The 22,993-nt window shown below is 40.3% G+C and overlaps 1 protein-coding gene across 3 annotated transcripts in view; it reads right to left on the reverse strand.

Annotated features, from left to right (window-relative positions):
- The window catches only part of HCLS1 (hematopoietic cell-specific Lyn substrate 1), a 35,758-nt gene that overhangs the window by 5,495 nt on the left and 7,270 nt on the right, over nucleotides 1–22,993 (reverse strand). For 2 of the 3 annotated variants that reach the window (XR_003432754.1, XR_003432748.1), the window contains exons 4-14: nucleotides 19,713–19,842; nucleotides 17,626–17,736; nucleotides 14,990–15,044; nucleotides 7,964–8,074; nucleotides 7,246–7,301; nucleotides 6,384–6,453; nucleotides 5,569–5,780; nucleotides 5,045–5,149; nucleotides 4,321–4,546; nucleotides 4,115–4,183; nucleotides 3,302–3,915 (exon numbers count right to left, since the gene is read on the reverse strand). Coding sequence is in view for 1 of the 3 variants with exons in the window: in XM_027106007.1 (XP_026961808.1) it covers nucleotides 3,779–3,915; nucleotides 4,115–4,183; nucleotides 4,321–4,546; nucleotides 5,045–5,149; nucleotides 5,569–5,780; nucleotides 6,384–6,453; nucleotides 7,246–7,301; nucleotides 7,964–8,074; nucleotides 14,990–15,044; nucleotides 17,626–17,736; nucleotides 19,713–19,842 (1,282 nt within the window). In the remaining 2 variants the exon portion in view is untranslated. Of the gene's footprint in view, nucleotides 1–1,290; nucleotides 3,916–4,114; nucleotides 4,184–4,320; nucleotides 4,547–5,044; nucleotides 5,150–5,568; nucleotides 5,781–6,383; nucleotides 6,454–7,245; nucleotides 7,302–7,963; nucleotides 8,075–14,989; nucleotides 15,045–17,625; nucleotides 17,737–19,712; nucleotides 19,843–22,993 lie in introns of those variants that run through there. The other variant, XM_027106007.1, reaches the window with a different exon arrangement.

Here is a 22,993-nt window from a genome sequence, read left to right on the forward strand (position 1 = left end):
CAGCTCTTGTGGTACCAGTCGCCAGGTCCTAGACATCACTTGAGTACCCCATCGGGATTCTTGAGAAGGAAGACATCTGAACATAGTGATTCCCTATAATTGCTCCTACCTATTGCTGGCCATGACTGCATTCTGTCAAAAGTGCGTGACACTTCTGGGTTTTGGTAACAAATAGTTAAAACTTATGAGAACAAAAGTAAGATAAAACTACACAATAGAAGCTGGCATCCCTTAAAGCAGGGTTTCATGGAACTACTGACATTTTAGACTGGATAATTCTTTGTCATAAGGGACTGCCCTATGTGTTATAGGATGTTTAGCAACACCCTTGACCTCTATCCAATAGACACCAGTAGCACCCCTACAGCTATAACAACCAAAAATGTCTCCAGACATTGCTAAAAATCCTCTGGGAGCAAGATCGCTCCTGGTTGAGAACAACTGCCCTAAAGAATGACATGCCAATGGCAGTAAATTAGGATAAGCTTTTTAGTACAGCAAATTCTTATCTCACATAGTTATCTACAATGGTCATGATTTCATGCAGCTCTTCTTTCTTTACCAAATAGGTTTTAGACACATGATGATTTTAAGTTAGGAACCAAATGGAGATGGTTTGTTTGGTGTGGCTTCACGTCCCTGGGTCACAGTGCAAAAAGTATATCCTATCAGCTCTCCAGGTATAGCTGAAGCCAGGAAGCCTGAGCTATTTATCTTAACCCTAACCCTAACCCTCACCCTAGCCCTAGCCCTAACCCTAACCCTCTCTCTTTAATTGATGCCATTTTCCTAGCAGTCCTCAGCAAGTGAGAAAGAAGGGAAAAGGAGGATGGGCATTGTGGGGGAGCAGAGAACAAAGAATTTAACCAACCACAACAAAAAAGAGCCTAGTCAATATGAATGTTTGTTATTGCCTGGGTTCCCCTCTGAACATGGTTCAGAGCTGGTATAGATGAAGTAGATGACACCCCTGAGAAGAGTCAAGAAGGCATTAAAGCAAATCCCAGAGTAGAAGTATGCTCATCTTCCATTATAATGTGCCACTTGGTACTACTGAGTAACGTAACTCTATTTTTCCTAATCCTTATTGTTTGGTTTATATTTCACATTTGCATATAAGGCGCCATTTTCTAAAAAATATAACTAGAATGTGAGCTAAGATTTTATTCAGTGAAGATGAATAACTGTGACAGCTAAGCAGTGAAGTGGGAGAAAAGGAACTGATCCAGGGTTCAGTTCCATGTGTTTTGAATCTAGTCCTTCCTATATGGAGGAAGAAAGTTCTGAAACTCCATTTTGGGTTTCTTATTTTATTAGAAAAAGAAAGCAAGGGGAGCTGTAGACTAAGGGAGGTGAAAATCCGGGGCTAACATGAGCTGCAAGAGAAGTATAGAGAAAGGAAGGGAGCAGAGGGCTCTTCCTTGACATTCTGGGCAGCCCAGGGTGCAGGAGGGCATTCAGGAGACTAACCGCACTGCTCTGTGGGCCCCACCCTTCCAGGCACGCTTTACTTTCCCAGCTGCTGCCTTCAGCACAATACTGAGCTGATCAACATCATCAAACACATTTTACAAGGTATCTAATTGTATATGTTGCAGGAAACCAGAGTATTGCAGGTATCCACTGGCCTACACAATCAAGCACATCTTATGGTGAGAGGGCAACTGGAGAAAAAGGGAAGCCTTTTAGAGAGATGGTGGATTAGACAGATGATTTGATTAGTGGGATGAAGCTGTAGTGAGCAGCGTGAGCAGCAAGCATCACCTGAGAGAGGCAAGACAGCTAGACACGGCTTCAGATTAAGAAGCAGCTAAGGAGAGTGAAAGGGGACTGTGGACCCAAGAATAGGAGCCTGGACAGGGAGGTGTCTGCGAGCAGAGCCCTTGAAGAGAATCACCACCAAGAAAGTCAGTCTAGGTAGAGATCAGCCAAATGTGGAGGGCGAGGTCTATAGAACTGAGGCAGAAAGGACTTTATTGCCTTAACAATATGAGGATCTGGAAAAGAAGTTTCTGTCTTATAATGAAGGGAAAAGTGAAAAGCAAGGTGGAACTTGGATGTAAGAATAAAACCACTGCAAAAGTCTGATCTATGTGTGATGGCAGATCAAACTGAAGTGAAGAATGAGATTGTGTATATCTAGTGTGACTTACCTCTATACACTGGAAACCCCAATGTCTCTATAGGCAGAAATAAAAGCTGCTTTTCACTCTGAAAGTCTAACTGGGTGAATCTTATAAGTGAGGTGTAGAGACAGATGCGTGATTCACTGGCATAGAAGTCGCTGTGGAAACAAAGGAGTGTGTGTCTTGAAGAAAAGCCAAGGAATGAGCCTGAGGGATGCAGTGCTCTAAGCACATGGACAGCTCACCACTGAACTTTTAAGGACTTTTATAAAGTCCTGCAGCAACTATGGGTCTCAGACACCAATCCTAGCTCTTCCTTGATCCCACTGTCTTCTCCATCTTTGAAAGCTGAATCCAACTTCAGATACTGGTTATAGCACAGACTTCTATTTTCCACCAATCAAAGATCCCCTATACCAAATCCCTGACTTTCATTTCGATTTGATTTTGGTTTTGCCTAGGATCTCCTATTCTGGACCTTGCCGAGCCCAATGGCCTGGGGGTTAGAATAAACTCACCGTGTCCTGGCCTTTCATTCTCCCTCATCCCCATACTTTGCTTGGTGATTTGCTTTTTCCCTATCACTGGCCGTCCAAAGGTCCTCACTTCTTCTATCAGCAGCCTCAGCTCTGGACCACACAGAAACTTTATGAGCTTCCTCAGTCTACCTTCTTACATGACCATCAATTTCATTCATCCAGCTACAAGGAAGCCTAGACTTTCTCTAGCAGAGGCCACTCTCACTCTAAATCCTCTTAACACCTCATTGTTTCTTTAGTTTTAGTCTTTTTCTCTTAGCTAAATCTTTTCCTCCTTTCTTTCCCCTAATTTGTGCTTTTGCCTCAAGAATCATTATGCATGAAAAGAGTGTAGTCATTACTCCCAGGCAGAAAGTGGCTGGCCTCTCACAACTGCTGAAGCCAGCAGAAGTTGAACTGTCTTATCATGGACCCTTCCTGGCCCCTGTTCCCCTACCTTACTGCCATTCCCCAGGCCCATCTTGTTTTGGACTGGGTATAAGTAGAGTCTAAGGAAAGGGCACGGCCCTTGACATCCAGGGTGCAGAGTGATGGGCAGTGGAGGAGGGAGTTTTCTGGATACCCCTAAAAGATGGGAGGAGAATTGGAGCCATGAGAGTCAGGACCATTGAGGGCTGCATAAAAAGTACTATTTACCTCAGAATAGAGGTGAGCCATGGTCCCGCTTTATTTCCACTTTAGGACTGAGCAGAGAAAAGATTCAGAGATATTTCTGCAGAGAAGGAAAGTGAGCAGACAGCACAACCAGGAAATATAAACATACCTTCCCAGGTAAGCAAACCAGGAAGCTCAGAGTTCACAAACAAAGGAAGGTAGAGTGGGGGTGGGGGTGGGTGTTAGAGGGGGGATTCATGGGGAAGGAGGCAGGACACAAGATAAACATCCCTGAGATCATCTAGGGTATCCAGGATAGACAGGACACCGAGGGGAAGGAGACCTCCTTCCTCATGCTGTCTCTGCCCCAAACCCTAATGGAGAGGGAGAGACAGTCTGTCTAGAGCTTCAGGCAACTCATGACATCCTGTCAGACACTTGCAGCAGAAATGGAAAGTGGGTGGAGGCAGAGCCACTTGGGACAAGGGAAGTCACAGTGCAGAAGACACACAGCCACAGTTACTGGAGGAGCGTGACATAATTTGCAGGGAAGAGTCCAAAGTGGCCGTGGCAACGTCCCCGCCACCAGCCCTCATCCACCATCTCAATGTCAGTGATGATGTCATCTGGATCAAAGGAAATCTCATCACTTCCCTCTGGGGAGAAAATTGACAGAATATTAGGATGGTCAGGCAGGAATCCCTCCACCCCTGTGTCCCCTTTAAACCTCAGGAAGGGAAATAGGCCTGTTCTTGATACCAAGTCTGGGCCCTATCCTGACCCCCAGAATCCATCCCTGTTCTCATGTATCAAGGGCCTCCAGGCACCAGACCCCTCAGGCCACTCCCAACCTACCTCCTTGGTAATCATACAGGGCTATAGCTGAGATCCCAGCCCCAGCCCCAGCCGGGCAGCCTGATGATCCTGCATAATGAGAAATATGAATATGGTCTCATCAACATGGAAAAGGAAAACAGACAGGTCCTTCTGTGTAATGGGGGAATTCTCCCTCTTCCTCTCCCCTACAGCTGACCAAATCCAGGAGCTGCCCCACCACTCACCAGCCAGAGTGGAGGAAAAAGAGGGATCCTCAGGCTCGAGCACATCTTCATAGTCGCCCTTTGGTTCCTCATCTGGCTCATGTCTGTCCATTTCCCCAACATCCTCATAGTCATTCTCTGGTTCAGGCTCGGGCTCAGGCTCAGGTGCTTCTTCATACACTGGCTCTTCCTCCATCTGGAAGCCTTCTGGAGTCCTGGGGGGCAGAGCTGGGGGCTCCTCGTTGTCCTGAGAAGAGACAGTGTGAAGCAGGGTGACATCTGTTCACCAGGAGCTGCCTCTCCAAAATCTCCCAATGGAGGACTGCTAAGACCCCACCCATCCCCATGCTTCCATTCTACCCTCCATCCTTGCATCCTTCTAACAGCCTCTCCTAGGGAACACAATCTTTCATCCCTCTTCATTCATCCACCTCCCACACCCATCCACTCAAAGCACCTACCAAAAGATGATAGAAGGGAAGCAGAAAGCGAGTCAGAATCCTTGGAAGACCAAGAAAACATTGAAGCAAAAGCAAAAGCAAAAAAAAAAGGTGAAAGATGACAGCTAGGATGACTAAATATCCTAGTCTTCCCAGGACTGGGTGACTTCCCAGAATATAGGACTTTCCGTGCTAAGACCAGGATAGTCCCAGACAAACCAGGATCATTGATCATCCTGTACAGTCCACCAACTAGGACATGAGGAGCTGGGGAAGGAGCAGAGAATCTTTGGGGCTCTGCTTACCTCTGGGGGATCCTGCCTTGGGGGCTGGGTAGGCACTGGTTGTTCCCTACTGGTTCTCACAGGCCCACGCTCTGATGACAGACAGCTCCCTGCTGGAGGCCAGGCCTGTGGAGGATGAAGCAACTTTCCAGTGAGCAAGAAACTTCCATCTTCTCTCTTGTACTGACCTGGAATACCCCTTCCTACCTCTGCCAGTTCAAATCATCCATTCCTCAAGATGGGCTCCAACCTGAAATGACAGCTCCTTCCTCTTGTTGTTGCAGCAGTAATTGACTGCACTGGCTGGTGACCTATCTTCTGTTGTACTATGTAAATCTTGGTTTTTTTCAGCTAACATTCGCATATGTATATATGAAGCTTAATTACACAATCAGATTGAAATCTTCCTGAAGACAGGGATAGCAACTGTAGACTTTGCCTAACACAGGGGAGGCCTGTGCATTATTTTCTAAGAATACAGACCCCTTAGGCTCTTGTCTGGGCAAGGAATCCTTGACGTGGATCCCGAAGGGCCAAACACTTACCTCTGAGGAGATTTTCTTGGGCAGTGGGGCTGACACCACCGGCTCTTCCATAGTGGCCACTGGTGGCTGAGCCTCATGGCTCATCTTTACCAAGGCCTTTCTCTCCTGTTGCTGCCTGGCTTTCTGTTGTGCCTTCTCCTCTTCCTCCTGCTTCCTCTTTTCCTCAGCCATGGATTCAAATTTTGCCTTCAGCCCACGGGCGCCACTGGAAGCTGCAGACACAGGCAAGAAAAATTAGGGTTGTCTTGGGTTGGAGGTAGGGGAGTGGCACTGGAATGAAGAAGAGGAACCAGTTAAATATCCAAAGAAGAGCAGGTAGAGAGGGGACTCATGGAAAGGGAGGTAAAGAGGTATCAATGAAGGAACAAGGGGGTTATAGGAGGATAAGGTAACCCTGATGCCTAGATTTCCATACAGCCAGGCCATGTGATCTCAGACTCTTGCCCTTTTTAAATCATAAGGCTTGTTCTCCTAACCTGCATCTTCTCTGTCCACATTTCTTAAAGCTGTATGCCCTCTGGCCACCATCTACCCTCTATCCCCCATCCAAAGCTCCTTTCCTTATGTGTTCTTCCCAAATGGCTCCCTCCCTTCCTCCCTCTGTTCTCTGCATACACTTTCTTCACCAGTGTCACTCAGATATCCACTTAACCTAATTTTTTCTAGGAGAGCGAATCTGGGAATATGAGGGTAGGGGTCAAGTCTACCTCAGCTAATCTAGGTAGGTAAAGGCTTGGAATAGGTAGTCTAAGAAGAAAAAAGAATGAGAAGGGAGAAGAGGTTGAAGAGCACAGAGAAAGGGAATTAAAACTTACCAGCCTCTATGGGTGTTGTCTTCTTATAAGCTGTGGTTGGGGCCTCCATTTCATTGAAACCAACAGCGCTCTGCAGGTAAGAGAACAGTATAGGTAGTGGTGGGGACAGGGAAGGGAGTGGTAATAATCCAGAAGGCAGTAGTCGTGATTGGGTCACTATAGGAGGTCTCCCTAACCTTTTGATGCTTACAGTTAGACAGGGTATTCAAATAGTGTTGTTTTGTGGCAGAGAGAGGGGTAAAGAAGTTCTAGACTGGTGGGATTAGCTCTCCTTTTAAAAAGCTCAGTGTTCCTGGAATCTCACATCTCTAAGTCCAGTTGCCTGGAATGCAGGAGGGTCTCAGGCCAGTACATGAAGAGGTGTAGGGGACGACTGAATGGAGTGGGAAGAAATTATTGATTGAGTTAATCAATGCCAAGCAATCAATGAAATTTCGAATATCTTTTCCTGGAGTTTTTCTGTTTCTCTGTCTCTCTGCCTCCCTCCACTCTCCTTAGTTAAAGCTCAGGCTTCTGGGACTTCCCTGGTGGTCCATTGGGTCAGACTCCATGCTCCCAGTGCAGCGGGCCAAGGTTCGATCCCTGGTTGGGGAACTAGATCCTGCACGCATGCCGCAACTAAGAGTCCGCGTGCCACAACTAAGACCCGGCACAGCCAAAATAAATAAATATTAAAAAAAAAATCTCAGGCTTCAGAAGACATGCCCTTTAGATGCTGAGGGCAGTCAATGGGGAGAGCAGGACACCAGGAGGACAGTGCAGGGCACCTAGCTTTGCCCATCCTTTTTCCAGCTTTGCCTCTCACTCTTCTCCATGTACTTCAGGGAACCATTCTCAAGACACTAGTGTTCTGGTGCTTTACCTTATCCACTCGGTCCTTTTGGATGCCATACTGACCACCAAAGCCCTTGGCATAATCTGCAGGATGGAAAGGTCTGAGAGTCATAAGAGGAGTTAAAATGCTAGAAATGTATGGGAAGAGGGAGTGGGAGCAGTGAGAAGGAAGACCAGAAGACAGGAATGAGGAAAAGAGAAAGATCAATGAGAAAGTGTGAAAATCAGATGATAGAGAGGCATGGGTGGGAAAAGATGAAAAAGGATGGGGAGAAAAACACTTGAGAGAGAATGGAGGGATGAGAGATGGGAAGAGAGAAACAAAAAGAAAGAAGTGACAGAAAAGGGGAAAATATACGGGAAGAAACAGGAAAAATTGAAGAGCGCCCCCCAGCCATCCCCTATGTGTCCCAGGGAAGAAGGCTTTCTCTCTGTGAAGCAGAGGGGCCTCTAAGACTCACAGCCAAATCACCCTCTTGTCATCACCCGGCCTGTCTATCTTCATCCCTTTCTCAGTGATCCCTTTTCTTTGGTCATCCTCCTCTGTCCTGCTCCTTAGCTTGCTGTTTTCCCCTCCACCCCTGTTGGTCTCCTCCCAGCTACCCCTATATACGTACACTTACTCTTCATCCCACCACTTCCTGCATACCTGCCCCTCATATTCTGGGTCCTCCATGTCAGCCTTCAGGGACAGAAGGAGGGCTCCATGTACCCTGTGACCTCCCTCCTCTCCAATCCCAACTTACCTCTTTGGGATTCGTGTTTCTCTGTCTCTCCCTTGTAGTCATATCCCAGAGCTGCCTTGTCCCGTTTGTCCTCCTCTATCCCATAACGGCCACCGAAGCCATGAGAGTAATCTATGGTGGAAGGAGCAGTCATGAGAGCTCACTCTCAGCCCACGGGGAAGTGCTGTGGAAGAGAAGAGTCAGGAGGGATGGGTGCAGGGTGATAGGGGCCCAGGAAGAGAGCGGGGCTTGAATACTGGGAAATGAAAGAGAAATGTTATTCTAAGCAACTTCTATAAGCTTTAAACAATGTTCACTCTTTTCCTCTCCTCCCTTACTTCCATTTCAAGATGAGAAGATCATTTGAATTTTCTCCCTTCTTCAAGGAAGGAGAAAGTATAGAGAGTATAGAGGAGAGACTTCCAGAAAAAAAGAGAGATGCATATGAAATATATGCCTTTCCCTAATCTTATATAAACACTTAGCAACGTCAGAAAAATAGAGCAATCTCTCTTTTTTTTCTTTTTTAAATAGTGAATCTCAAAAGAAAAGAAGAAAAAAATTCCCGGCTCCAGAAACAAACAGGTGAATCAAAACAGCTGACATGATGGTAATTATGAGCTGATATAGAAAACCCAACCTGTTTTAAGTCCCAAATTTAGTGCCTAGGGATTAGGATCTAGGGTCTGGGGTTCTACTTCCTATAAGAACAGGTGGCTGGAGAGCAGGTTCTGCCCACTCCTATAAAAGAATTCTAGAAAAAGCCTACTTACCTGTCCAGGGAAATAGTGAGAGGAACTGTAGGGTTCTTTTTAGCATTTAGAGAAGGAAGTTTTACCTATGAGACTTGGAAACTCCAAGCCTACACCTGAAGGTGTGGGATACAAATATCCAGTTTCATGCTACTTATATCATACAGAAATTCTAAGCTGAGAAATTAATTGAATACTGATGTAGGAAAATATATACCGCAGAAACAGTAAGCATCAGAAGGATGGCATGAATATGAGACAAAATGGACCCCAAGACAAAATGCATTATAAAAGGTAAGAGAGACATAACTCAATGATAAGAGTGCAACTTGTCATTCATCAGGAATATATATGCTGGTATAAACCTATTATCAGAATCAAAACTCATGAAGCAAAGCAGAAAGCAAAATAGACAAATCTATGATCATAGTTGAAAATTTTAACACTCTTTTCTCATTATTAGTAGAAAATTTCGACAAAAAGAATCTAAAATTATAGAAGGCCCAAATAACATTATCAAGACCTAAGTGACATTTACAGAATATTGCACCCCCAAACTGCATAATACACATTTTTTTCCATGCACATATAACATTCACCAAGATAGACCACATGCTTGTCCTTATAAAAAGTTTCAATACATTTCAAAAGATTGGAACATGAGATAACATATCCTCTGATCACAATAGAATTAAATTAGAAGTTAATAACAATAAAATTAGAAAATTTCCCCACTACCTAGAAAATAAGCAACACACTTCTAAATAACTCATGGGTCAGAGAAGAAATGAAAGGGAAAATTAGAAAATGTTTTGAACTGAATGAAAATTAAAATATGCATGACTGTGGAATATAGCAAAAACAGTGTTTAGAGGGAAATATATAGTTTTAAAAGCCCATACAGTAAACAAAGGTTTAAAATCAATTATCTAAGTTTTTACCTTAAGAAGCTACAGAAAGAACAAACTAAAACCACATTAAAATGAAAGGAAAAATAATGAAGATAAGAGCAGAATTCAATAAAATTTTAAAAACAAGTAAATAATAGAGAAAATGAGCAAAGCCAAAAGATACTTCTTTGAAATTAATAAAAAATAATACTGATGAATCTCTAGCAAAAATAATTAAAAAGAGAAAAAACACAAATTAACAATATCAGAAGTAAAAGTGAACATATCACTATAGAGCTTACAGAGGTTAAAAAGAAAATAAGGGAATACTATAAATGAAGTTATGCCAATATATTTGAAAATATAGATAAAAATGGAAACATTCCTTGAAAAGCACACTATACCATAACTTAAGAAAGACTGAATAGACCTGTATCTATTTAAGAAATTGAATTCATAATAGAAAACAAAAATCATAAAGAAAACATGGTCTATTACTATTAAAACCCCTAGAACTCAGACAGAAATAAAGGCATAGTTTCTCTGATGGGAAACTTCTCAACCCAGGGCACATAAAACTCTCATAAAACAAATATCCCTTTCCCCCCACTGAAATAAATTTGCAAACAAAAATTACAAACCATCAAAAAAATAAATAACCATGAGGGAAAACAGATTAACTGAACAGAAGAATTAGCACCCTCAAGAACTGCAAATAATATAACAGTGTGAAAGAAATTATAAAATGAATACTTTAAAAATAATTAAAGAGTTAAAGAAGGGTGAAAAACATAAGGAAAGCAATAGGGCATTATGGAAAAGGAATCAGCAGATTTTCTATAGAATCAAAGGGAACTTGCACAAATGAAAATACATGAAATAAAGTTAAAAATTTAGTGGACAACTTAAATGATAATTAAATACAGCTGAAGGGAGAGTTACAGAACTTAACAAAGATCCAAGGGAATTACCCAGAATACAACACAGGGAGATGAAGAGATGGAGATAGACAAGAGAAATTAAGAGACATCAAGAACACAACTTATCAAAATTTTTGGATGCAGTGGAAGCAGTGCATAAGGAAAAGCAATGCATATATTAGAAAAGAAAAAAGACCTAAAATCAACAATTTAAGTGTCCACCTTAGGAAACTGGAAAAAGAAGAACAAATTAAATACAAAGTAAGCAGAAAAAATAAATAAGAATTGGAGCAAAAAAATCAATGGAATTAAAAACAAGAAGCCTATAGAGAAAATCAAGGAAACCTAAAGCTGGTTCTTTGAAAAGATCAATAAAATAGATAAGCCTCTAGTCAGACTAACAAAGAAAAAAAGAGAGAACATAAATTACTATAATATCAGAAATGAAAGAGGCTACATTACAACAGATTCCAAGGAAATTAAAAGGTAATAAAATAATACTATGAACAACTTTATTCCCATAAATTTGATGACCAAGATGAAATGGACCAGTTCCTTGAAAAGACACAACTGCCAAAACTTACACAAAAAGAAACAGATGACCTGAAAGGCCTATATCTACTAAAGAAATTGAATCAATAATTAATAATCTTCCGAAACAGGAAGCACCAGGCCCACATGTGTTCACTGGTGAATTCCACCAAATATTTAAGGAAGAAATTATACCAGTCCTCTGCACACTCTTTCAGATGATAAAAGCACAGGGAATACTTCACAACTGTCCTATAAGGTCAGCATTACTCTAATACTCAGACCAGACAAAGACACTACAATAAAAGAAAACTAGAGACCAGTATTTCTCATGAACACAGATTCAAAAATCCTCAACAACATATTAACAAATCGAATCCAACAATGTATAAAAATAATTATCTACCATGACCAAGTGGGATTCATCCTAAGTATGCAATGATGGTTCAACATTTGAAAATAAATTAGCATAATCCATCACATCAACGAGAAAAAAAGAAAAATCACATGATCATATCAATAGATGCAGAAAAAGCATTTGACAAAATCCAACACAATTCACAATAAAAATTCTCAGTAAACTAGAAATAGAGGGGAAATTTCTCAACTTGATAAAGACTATCCACAAAAACTCTACAGCTAGTATCATACTTAATGGTGATAAACTTAAAGCCTTCCCACTAAGATCAGGTACAAGGCAACTATGGCCTGTCTCATCACTCCTTTTCAACATTGTACTTGAAGTCTTTGCTAATGCAATAATGCAAGAAAAAAAGTATGTAGACTAGAAAAGAAGATATACAACTGTCTTTGTTCACAGATGACATGACTGTCTATGTAGAAAATCCAAAAGAATTGACAAATTCTTGAAACTAATAAGCAATTATGGCAAGGTTGCAGGATACAAGGTTAATATACAACAGTCAATTGCTTTCCTATATACAAGCAACAAATAAGTGGATTTTGAAATTAAAAATACAGTATCATTTACATTACTACCCCAACAAAGAAATGCTTAGGTATAAACTTAAAATATGTATAAGATCTATATGAGGAAAACTATGAAATTCTGATGAACAAAATCAAAGAAAACTAAGTAAATGGAGAGATATTCCATGTTCATAGATAGGAAGTCTCAATGTTGTCAAGATGTCAGTTCTTCCCAACTTGGTCCATAAACTCAGTGCAACCCCAATCAAAACCCCAGCAAGTTATTTTTTGTATCAACAGTTTCTAAAGTTTATATGAAGAAGCAAAAGACCCAGAATAGCCAACACAATATTGAAGGAGAACAAAGTTAGAAGACTGACACTACCAGACTTTAAGACTCACTATGAAGCTAAAGTAATGAAGACAGTGTGGTAGAGGTGAAAAAATAGACAAATAAATCAGTGGAACAGAACAGAGAGCCCAGAAATAGACCTCCATAATTATAGTTAACTGATGCTTGCCAAAGGAGCAAAGGTAACACGATGAAGACAAGATAGTCTTTTCAACAAATGGTGCTGGAACAAGTGGACATCCACAGATTAAAAAAACAATGAATCTAGACACATGCATTACAAAAATTCTCTTTTCACAAAAATTAAATCAAAATGGATCATAGACCTAAATGTAAAATGCAAAACTATAAAACTCCTAGAAGATAATATAGGAGAAAACCTAGATGACCTTAGGTATGGTGATGCCTTTTTAGATACAACACCAAAGACACAACACATGACAGAAATAATTGATAAGCTGGATTTCACTAAAATTTTAAAAACTTTTGCTCTGTGAAAGACAATGTTAAGCAAATGAGAAGACAAGCCTTACACTGGGAGAAAATCTTTGCAAAAGGCACATGTCATAAAGGACTGTTACCCTAAATATACAAAGAATTCTTAAAACTCAACAATAACAAAACAAGCAACCCAACTTTTTAAATAGGTCAAATATATTAATAGATGCCTTGCCAAAGAAGATATACAGATAGCAAATAAGCATATGAAAAGATGCTCTACATCATATATCATCAGGGAAATGCAAATTAAAACAATAATATAACACTACACACCAATTAGAATGGCCAAAATCCAGACTACTCACAACACCAAATGCTGGTGAGGATGTGGAGCAACAGGAACTGTCATACATTGTTGGTGGGAATGCAAAATGGTGCAGCCACTTTGAGTGACAGTTTGGCAGTTTCTTACAAAACTTAACATACTCTTACCATAGGATCCAGCAATTGCACTCCTTAGTATTTACCCAAAGGAGCTGAAAATGTAGGTCCACACAAAAACCTGCACACAGATGTTTATAGCAGCTTTATTCATAATCGCCCAAACTTGGAAGCAACCACTATGTTCTTCAGTAGGTGAGCGGATAAATAAACTGGGGTACATCAAGACAAAGGAATAATATTCAGCAAAAAAAAAAATGAGTTATCAAGCTACGAAAAGACATGGAGGAAACTTAAATGCATATTACTAAATGAAAGAAGCCAATCTGGAAAGGCTACATGGTATATGATTCCAACCATAAAATATTCTGTAAAAGGCAAAACTATAGAGACAAAAAAAAATCAGTGGTTGCTGAGGGATGAGGGAGATGAATAGGCAGAGCACGGAGGATTTTTAGGACACTGAAAATACTTTGTATGACAGTATAATGATGGATATATGTCAGTATACTTTTGTCCAAACCCATAGAAAGCACAACACCAAGAGCGAACCCTAAAGTAAACTATGGACTTTGGCTGACTTTGATGTGTTAGTGTAGAATCATCCTTGGTAAGAAAAAAAAAAAGAAAGAAAAAAAAATACACACACACACACCATTCTGGTCAGTGATGTTGATAATGGGGGAGGCTATGCATGTATGGGTGCAGGACTGTAACTTCCTCTCAATTTTGTCCTAAATCTAAAAAGTTCTGAAAACATAAAGTCTTTTTTAAAAGAGAGAGAGAGATGGAGAATTAAAAGTTCTAATATACATCTGAGTTCCAGAAGAAAGAATAAAAGAGAAGAGAGGAGAGACACTACCTAAAGAGAAAATGCCCGAGAACTTTTCATGTTGAAAGTTAATTCTCAGGTTGAAGAGGAGCAATAAGTCTCATGTAGAATAATAAAAATAGATCAACACCTAGATATAGCCTGATGATATTTCAGAACATCAGAAACAAAAAGAAAAATTTTCATGAGACAAAACAAAAACAGAGAGACAAGACATGTTACGTACAAAGGAATGATGATCAGACTAACCCAAGAGAAATGCCATAGATGATGGAATAATATCTTCACCACGATGAAGGGAAAATAACAATGAAGAATGGAGCAAAATAAATTTTTTTTTCAGACAAAGCCTGGGAGTTCTCTCAGAGACTCTCACTGAAAGAATTATCAAAGGATATACTCTAGCAAGAAGGAATAGAAGAAGTAAGGAGGAAACAATGAAATATTATAAACAATGATGAGCTAGTAAACTGGGAAATATGTTGGTCAATTTAAATAAGCCTTCACCTAGTAATAATAATGATTAATTTTTGTGGGGTTTAAAAACAAACACATGTAATCGATATACTAAACAATTGTTCAGTTGGTACAAAGACTGTAGAACGTAGAAGAAATGTAATTAAATTATTCTTCATTTCCTGTGTTACTCAGGAAGAAATAGTGATTAATTTAAAACTTAAGCCACAGATGCACATTAAAACTTAGGAATAACTTCCTAAAATAAAGGAGCATAATATCCTATTTTTGATCCATTAGAGGGGAAATGGGACTAAAGAAAACCTGACCAAGCTCATAGAAAGCAATATAGGAGAAAAAAAGAAGCAAGTACATGCTTGGATTTAAAAATAAAATAAAATAGCAGGGAACTGGGCCATGGAACTAAAGGGAGTTGACGATGGCTGTTGGTAGTTGAAGTCTGGGTAGTCAGGTTGCTAAGGCTGAAATGCAGGGTCCTTGCCTTTCTGAGATGCGTGTTTTTCCACTTCTCCTTTGTAATCAAAGCCAACAGCTGACTACAGAGAAAAGGAGAGAGAATTGATTAGAGTCAGAGATGAACATTTTCTCCCGCTCTCACTTACCCTTACACCTATAGCTCAGCCCAGGGGTTAGTTATAAGGGCTCAGAGCTGAGTATGGGGGTTCAATGTAGAAACAGACAGTACCCTGACAGGCTGATGTAAAGGCAGTGTGCTACAAACCAATGACCATGGGCCCTGGACACAGATAGCTCTAGATCCAAACCCCAACCCCACCTTTCCTATTTGTAGTTGTGTAACTTTAGGTATGTCCTTTAATATTACTAAGCCTCAGCCTCTTTTTTTAGTTTTGTGTTTCTTTTGGCCATACGGAGGCATGTGGGATCTTAGTTTCCTGACCAGGGATGGAACCCGTGCCCCCCTGCAGTGGAAGTGCAGAGTCTTAACCACTGGACTGCCAGGGAAGTCCCCCTTGGGCCCTTTAAATATGAAATGAAAATAGGTATACCTGCCTTATTAACCTCAACTGTAAAATGATTCCAACTTATTTGGGATATTGTGAGGACTAAATGGGGCAAGATACATAAAGTGTGGGCACTCAGTAAATTAGTGTTTTTCTTCCTAAGTCTCATGAAACTAAAATGAGATAATAGCTAGAAAACTGCCTTTTAAACTATAAAGCAGCACTGTGCACATGTAAGAGATATCATCCTATACTGACTGATTATACTGTGCCTCTTCTCTTTCCTTACACAACAGTGGAAACGCAGAGATGTAGATTTTGGTGGGATGAGAGGCAACCAGGAGAATCTGGATCCTAGCTGCTTTGGGACAGGATATATTGGTAAATATCTAACCTAGCTATGTCCCCATATGGCTCAGTAATAGGTCCCTAAGCAAGTCTAGATTTTGCATTTTAAAAGTTATTAGTATGGGACTTCCCCGGTGGTGCAGTGGTTAAGAATCAGCCTGCCAATGCGGGGGACACAGGTTTGAGCCCTGGTCCGGGAAGATCCCACATGCTACGGAGCAACTAAGCCCGTGGGACACAACTACTGAGCCTGTGCTCTAGGGCCCAAGAACCACAACTACTGAGCCCTCGTGCCACAGCTACTGAAGACCACACGCCTAGAGCCCATGCTCTGCAACAAGAGAAGCCACTGCATGAGAAGCCCACGCACCACAACAAAGAGTAGGCCCCGCTCGCCACAACTAGAGAAAGCCCGTGGGCAGCAATGAAGACCCAATGCAGCCAAAAATAAATAAGTAAAATAAATAAATTTATTTTTAAAAAAGTTATTAGTATGTATTGTTTCTTGATTTACAAGACCCACTGATTGTTAAGGTGATTCGGTTTGTGGCTGGTGAGGCAGGAATTGAAAGAAAGAACAGTGAAAGATTAGGCAAAGGCAGTAGGGGAGCCAAGAAGGAAGAGAAACTGCACCCTGATTAGAGACCATTACGTGCTCCATATTCCATTACTGCTTTTAAAAATTATCCTCTGTGCTTTTACTTTACCTTACAGTATGCTTTGAACTTTTCTGGGTTTTTTTACCCCTACAATTCAAATAACACTCTAACACTTAGCTTTAAGGATTCAGGCCTACTTATTAACAGCTGCAGGTTAAACAAACAAACAAACAAAATCTCAGCTAGCTGTGAAGGAAATGTCCCCTCTGTGTGCTGCTGCAGGGCAGAGACACTACTCTGCCCCATAAAGAATGAGCTCAAAGAATCTGATCTACTAAGGTGTGAAAATGAGAACATGAATGAGTTATCAATCGTACTCTCCGGACCACTCTATCGTCTGTAATCATGCTGTCCTTTTTCTCTTTCTCTCTTTAAAACTATCACTACTTTTTGTACAAAGGAGTCTTTAAAACACCTGGACTTCAAGGAGTTAGTACTAAGTCCTGTGAAAAGTAACCTTCACCTTCTAAAAACATTGTAACCTTAATTAGTTGTTTTACTTGATTATTTGCTACCATTGTAATAATATTTCAGCTGATATGTCTGTTTTCCTGAAAGGCATAAATATTTATAAGGCTTTCATATTAGACCAAAGGAGGAACTTTGGAATTTCCTCTTCTCCCTTCATGCGTACAGGTATGATAAAACCAATGGCTTAACATAGCACAGGGAGATCAGCTCGGTGCTTTGTGACCACCTAGAGGGGTGGGATAGGGAGCGTGGGAGGGAGACGCAAGAGGGAGGGGATATGGGGATATATGGTATAGCTGATTCACTTTGTTATACAGCAGAAACTAACACACCACCGTAAAGCAATTATACCCCAATAAAGATGTTTAAAAAATAAACAAATAAATAAAATAAAATGCAGGGGGAAAACAATAAAACAATGGCTTAGGGATTCCTTATTCAGAGTTTGGGAGTCTTTGTCTCTTTTAAATTAACACCTTTCAGGTCAGCATGTGGCCTCCAACAGCGGCACCAAAGAACTTGCTGAAGGGGGTGTGGGAGCCATCCTCATGATGGACCCTCCGTGAGGCCACTGCCCCATCTTTCCACAGGAGAAGCACAGACCTACATTCAAGGTGATTGTTGGTAAGTCCCACATGATCTGAGTTGGGTGGCACAGGGAGAGAGTTGTCACTTACCTTGTCTGCCCTGTCCTTCTCCACTCCGTATTTGCCCCCAAAGCCTCTGGCAGCATCAGTCTGGGAAGAGTGCTTCTCCACCTCAGCAACATACTCATGGCCCACAGCACTCTGAAAAAAATCAAGATCGGAATGAGTGAGAAGATAAAAATGACCATGAAAAAATAAAATGATCAGAGATAGGATGGGATGTAAGAATACAAGAAATTCCACTCTAGGTCACACAGATAATCTCTGACGGAGTGCCAAGGAACGTGTGATGGGAGAGCAAGATGACTTTTTCTGGAACCTTGCACATCCTGACTCTTCTTTAATACCACTAGGAACCCATCATTTAGGAAACTCCCATAGGATGGGTTGGGAACCAGAAGGATAGAGACTACATAGACAGGGAAGTGTTTAAACCACTGCTTAAAAAGAGGGTGAAACACGGGCTTTGTGCATCAAAATAGAAATGAGGGTAGTTACTGGGGAGACACCTAAGGGGACTGACTAGATGCCATAGCCCGGATTGAATATTTAACACAGCCAGGTGCTTTTGTTCTGGACCTTTGTTCCTACACAACCATCAAAGTTCAGAAGTTCAGCCTGGGCCCTAATATTAACAGTGATTGACTCTTTATACCAAAGGGGGCTGGTAGACAACACCGTGAGTAGTCCAAGATGGCATATAATTTAACTGTTTTTTATTCCCCTCCACTTTTTTCTCCATCTACCATTTTCTACTTGGTTTTGAAAGGTATGTCTCTTTTAATATTTGGATATGGATGCTTTAATAATCTTGGAATTGAATAATACTTCAAACCAAATAGTGATACCTTGCAGAGTCTCAACTAAGAAGAAATTAGAAAGTTTCTTCTTCCTCCTGAATTTCCGATTCCATGCTGGGATAAATATTAATACAGAGATGGATGTGAAACACTGCCCTATATGAGTTCCTGGGAGCTCATTTTGCAGTGTTTTTGGGTCTGTGTAGGTCAACTTTGTTTGCTGAATTCAGGAATGAATGACTGCTTATCTATTTTACTCTTTCCTAGGAATTCTGTGGGAGAATACAATGCTTACTTTGCACTTTACACAATGACAGAAGGGTGAACTAACAGCTTTCATTAAATTGCTTTTTCTCCTTGGAGATTAACTCTTTTTTCTTATAGGAATATATCTCTATCTTTTTTTAAAATTTATTTATTTTTTATTTATTTATTTTTGGCTGCATTGGGTCTTCGTTGCTCCGTTCGGGCTTTCTCTAGTTGCGTCAAACGGGGGCTACTCTTTGTTGTGGTGTGCCAGCTTCTCATTGCAGTGGCTTCTCTTGTTGCAGAGCATGGGCTCTAGGTGCGTGGGCTTCAGTAGTTGTGGCACATGGGCTCAGTAGTTGTGGCTCTTGGGCTCAAGAGTGCAGGCTCAGTAGTTGTGGCCCATGGGCTTAGTTGCTCCGCAGCATGTGGGATCTTCCCCGACCAGGATCGAACCTGTGTCCCCTGCATTGGCAGGCGGATTCTTAACCACTGCACCACTAGGGAAGTCCTATATCTTTATCTTTGAGGTTAGGAAACTCAATGGAAAAATACAATTCAACATACAGGCTTTCTTTTTATCATACTTTCATAGTATCTAATGGATAAAGGAAAAATAATAATATATTTGAGGACATCTAATAGATAAATTCACATAAATATTTTTCACGTCTATGTGCAAATCATATTAAGTGATGTATAAAATATGTACAAAAAGAACACTAAATATACAGTAAAGAAACCAGTAAGAGACACATCCATTTAAAAGCAGTAAGTGATTTTAAAACATATTTTCCCCTTCTCTATGTGTGTCTCCTTAGTCTAGGAGTTACAGTGTGGCTGGGTCTACATACACTAGGCCAGCCCTTCTAAATTCTTGGCTCCCATTTTCCGTCATCTATATTTTATGTGTTGAAATCAGGGGGCAAATGACACAAATAATATGTGGACATTCTCTTTTAAAACCCAAATGAATATTTTACTTTTGAATAAGTTTTAAACCATAAAACCAACAAACGAATCAATTCACTTATTTATTTTTTTAAAGCAAATATCCCCCTTTCAACTCACCTTGTCCATTCGGTCTCTTTCCACCCCAAACCGACCTCCGTAGCCGTGGGATGCTTTGGGCCCTGATTCCATCTCCTTCTTCTTGAGAACATCATGTTCCTCTGACACTTTGTTCCTCAGCTGGTGAATGCTGGAAGTAACCACATCACAGAGACTCGTCTAGCACAGAGATGTCAACAAACCCTCCTTCATAGAAAAATTGAAATCTTGCAGCGTGTTCTGTTCATTTTTAGCAATAGCCCCCAAAGTGTACCTGTGCTGGGTCTGGGAGTAGGGGGTTAGTGTGGTCTGCATATACAGCCTGATATAAACTCTCCATAAGCCAATAGTATTTCTTCTAGTCTGTTATTTTGCTCACTAAATAACCTTCTGATATTTAGTCTCATGTTCCTAAATATTAGAGGACAGTGTTACCTATATTCTAGCAACCGAAAAGTTATTTTCCTCTCTGAATGGATTTATTGTTTAACAGTTCGGTACTCTACCTCAAGAAGCACAAAGATATTCATGCACCCTTTACCCACACATTCTAGTCCTAGAAGTCTACCCCAAGGAAATAGTTTTAAATATGGCAAAGTTTAATGTCTAATGATATTCACTGAAACATTGTATTTAATAGCAAGAACCAATTTATATGGAAAAAATGGGGAATAGTTAAGTAAATTGCAATATTACTTTTCAATGGCACATGAGGAAGTCATTAAAAACGATGATTACGAAAAATGCAGCATTGGGAAATTTATCTATACATTAAGTATTCTGTGTCTCTTCTTGTCAAAAATGAATGCCCTTCACACTGCCCATATATCTGCTAATTCCTGAGAGAACTAAAAACTAAAAAGGGCTCACTAATAAAATTCACTCTCATCACTAATTGTTGCAAAACTTTAAGGCTCAAATAACCTTGATTTGGGACACTTCTGTCCTTAAGAGAACATAACACCAAAAGGAGGCATTCTCTTTCTTACTTCACTTTCATCTCTACCATGTGGGTAGAGAATACCTCTCTGTATTTGTTTGGGCTGAGGATAAGAAGTGACAGCTCAGCACCAGCACCAACACCAGTACCAATAAGTGACAATCAGGACTGATACTTGGACACATATAAGGACCACTGGGGATTCTTAGAAATATTTGGGCAAGAGAACCCTAAATAAAAAATTTGACTTCCTGCAGCAAGAAATGGACGTTTAAGGAACTGAGATATAGTGATGTTCCTGGGACTGCGCTAGCTCAGAAAAACCAGATATATTGCTTACAGGTAGAATGGCCATCTCACATCAGAAAGTCTCCTCTTTCGTGGAAGAATAGATCCATCTTGTGGCCTTGTAGTATAAGCCCAACAGAGGTCTTTTTAAAAAGCCTTCTCAGCTTTAGTCAAAGTTAATTTTAGAAAACTGGCTTTGAGCCAGATGAAATTAAGCTAACAGCTGGAAGAACCCTCTGTTCCTGTGCCTGCTCTAAACCCTCTGGCAGCAGTGAAGGCAGAGATCCTGTGTTGCTATTTCAACAGCATCAACACTTTAGAACTGTCAGTGTCAGAAAAGTTATTGGTTCCAAGAACAGGTAAATGACCAATATTTCCCAACCAAAGTGTTCAGATGAAGAATGAAGAAAATGGGACTAAACATTACTTTCAAATGGGAAAAATTAGCAAAGTTTTAATAAATCCAATTACTGTTACATGGATCATAACTGTATTATAGTTGAAACAAGTTTTTAAAAGGGATTAGAAAATGAGATTCAGGAATATCCACCTAATAGATGACAATGAGGTTAGTCAGAGAATCATGACAATAGATAATATAATTTGAATGAAAATGTTGGGGCCAACAAAGACCAACTTCTTACCAAATTCATCAGAATATAGCTAAGGCACTATAAATGTGTTAGTTATATTATTCCTTTATTAAATAAATATTAAACTTTTTTGAGTGTGAGGCACCATTAGGCTCTGGCAATACAAAGATAATTAATGTATGAAAATAGTGATCAGGTGGAAATACAGAAAGGAAAAAAAAAATTGTAATTCAATGTCCTAATTGGCATACCTAAGAAACTTTTAACACATTAACTCTCAGATGTCTATTTTAAGGCTTAAAATACCTTGGAATTGATGAAGCAATACAGTTTATAGAAACCAAGTGACACCCAGGACCTCAAAGATGAGCTAAGAGAAGGAAGAGCTTTTTTTGTTTTTATTACAAAAGTAAAAACACAAAAGTGAGTGACAGACTGTAAGATTTTATTCACGAACAGTATGATCATAGTTGTAGAAAATCCTAAAGAATCTACATAAATGTGCTACTAGAACTATTAGGTATATTTAGCAAGGTCCCAGGAGACAAGATCACTATTAAAAGCAATTTTATTTCTACATACTAGTCACAGACATTTCTGAAAAAATTAAAGAAGACCTAAATAAATGGAGACATATCCCATGTTCATGGGTTGGAAAACTCAAGACTATTAAGATATGAGTTCTCTCTAAAATGATCTATAGATTCAGTGCAATCCCATTCAAAACACCAACAGGCATTTTTGCAGGAATTGACTAGCTAATTCTAAAATGTATGTCATACAGAGTGAAGTAAGTCAGAAAGAGAAAGACAAATACCGTATGCTAACACATATATATGGAATTTAAGAAAAAAAAATGTTATGAAGAACCTAGGGGTAAGATAGGAATAAAGACACAGACCTACTAGAGAATGGACTTGAAGATATGGGGAGGGGGAAGGGTAAGCTGTAACAAAGCGAGAGAGAAGCATGGACATAGATACACTACCAAACGTAAGGTAGATAGCTAGTGGGAAGCAGCCGCATAGCACAGGGAGATCAGCTCAGTGCTTTGTGATCGCCTGGAGGGGTGGGATAGCGAGGGTGGGAGAGAGGGAGACGCAAGAGGGAAGAGATATGGGAACATATGTATATGTATAACTGATTCACTTTGTTATAAAACAGAAACTAATGCACCATTGTAAAGCAATTATACTCCAATAAAGATGTTAAAAATAAAATAAAATAAAATGTATGTGGAAATGTAAAGTCCTAGGATGGTAAAAAGTGTTTTTTTTTTTTTTTTTTCAAAGGAGAGCAAAGGAGAAGTACTACCTGATTTCATGACTGCAATAAAAAGTGCAGTACACGGGCTTCCCTGGTGGCGCAGTGGTTGAGAGTCCGCCTGCCGATGCAGGGGACGCGGGTTCGTGCCCCGGTCCGGAAAGATCCCACATGCTGTGGAGCGGCTGGGCCCGTGAGCCATGGCCGCTGAGCCTGCG

The sequence above is a fragment of the Aethalodelphis obliquidens genome, unplaced genomic scaffold, assembly GCF_003676395.1.
Source record: "Aethalodelphis obliquidens isolate GAN/ISIS:26980383/991018 unplaced genomic scaffold, ASM367639v1 scaffold1, whole genome shotgun sequence".
Classification (NCBI taxonomy): Eukaryota; Metazoa; Chordata; class Mammalia; order Artiodactyla; family Delphinidae; genus Aethalodelphis; species Aethalodelphis obliquidens.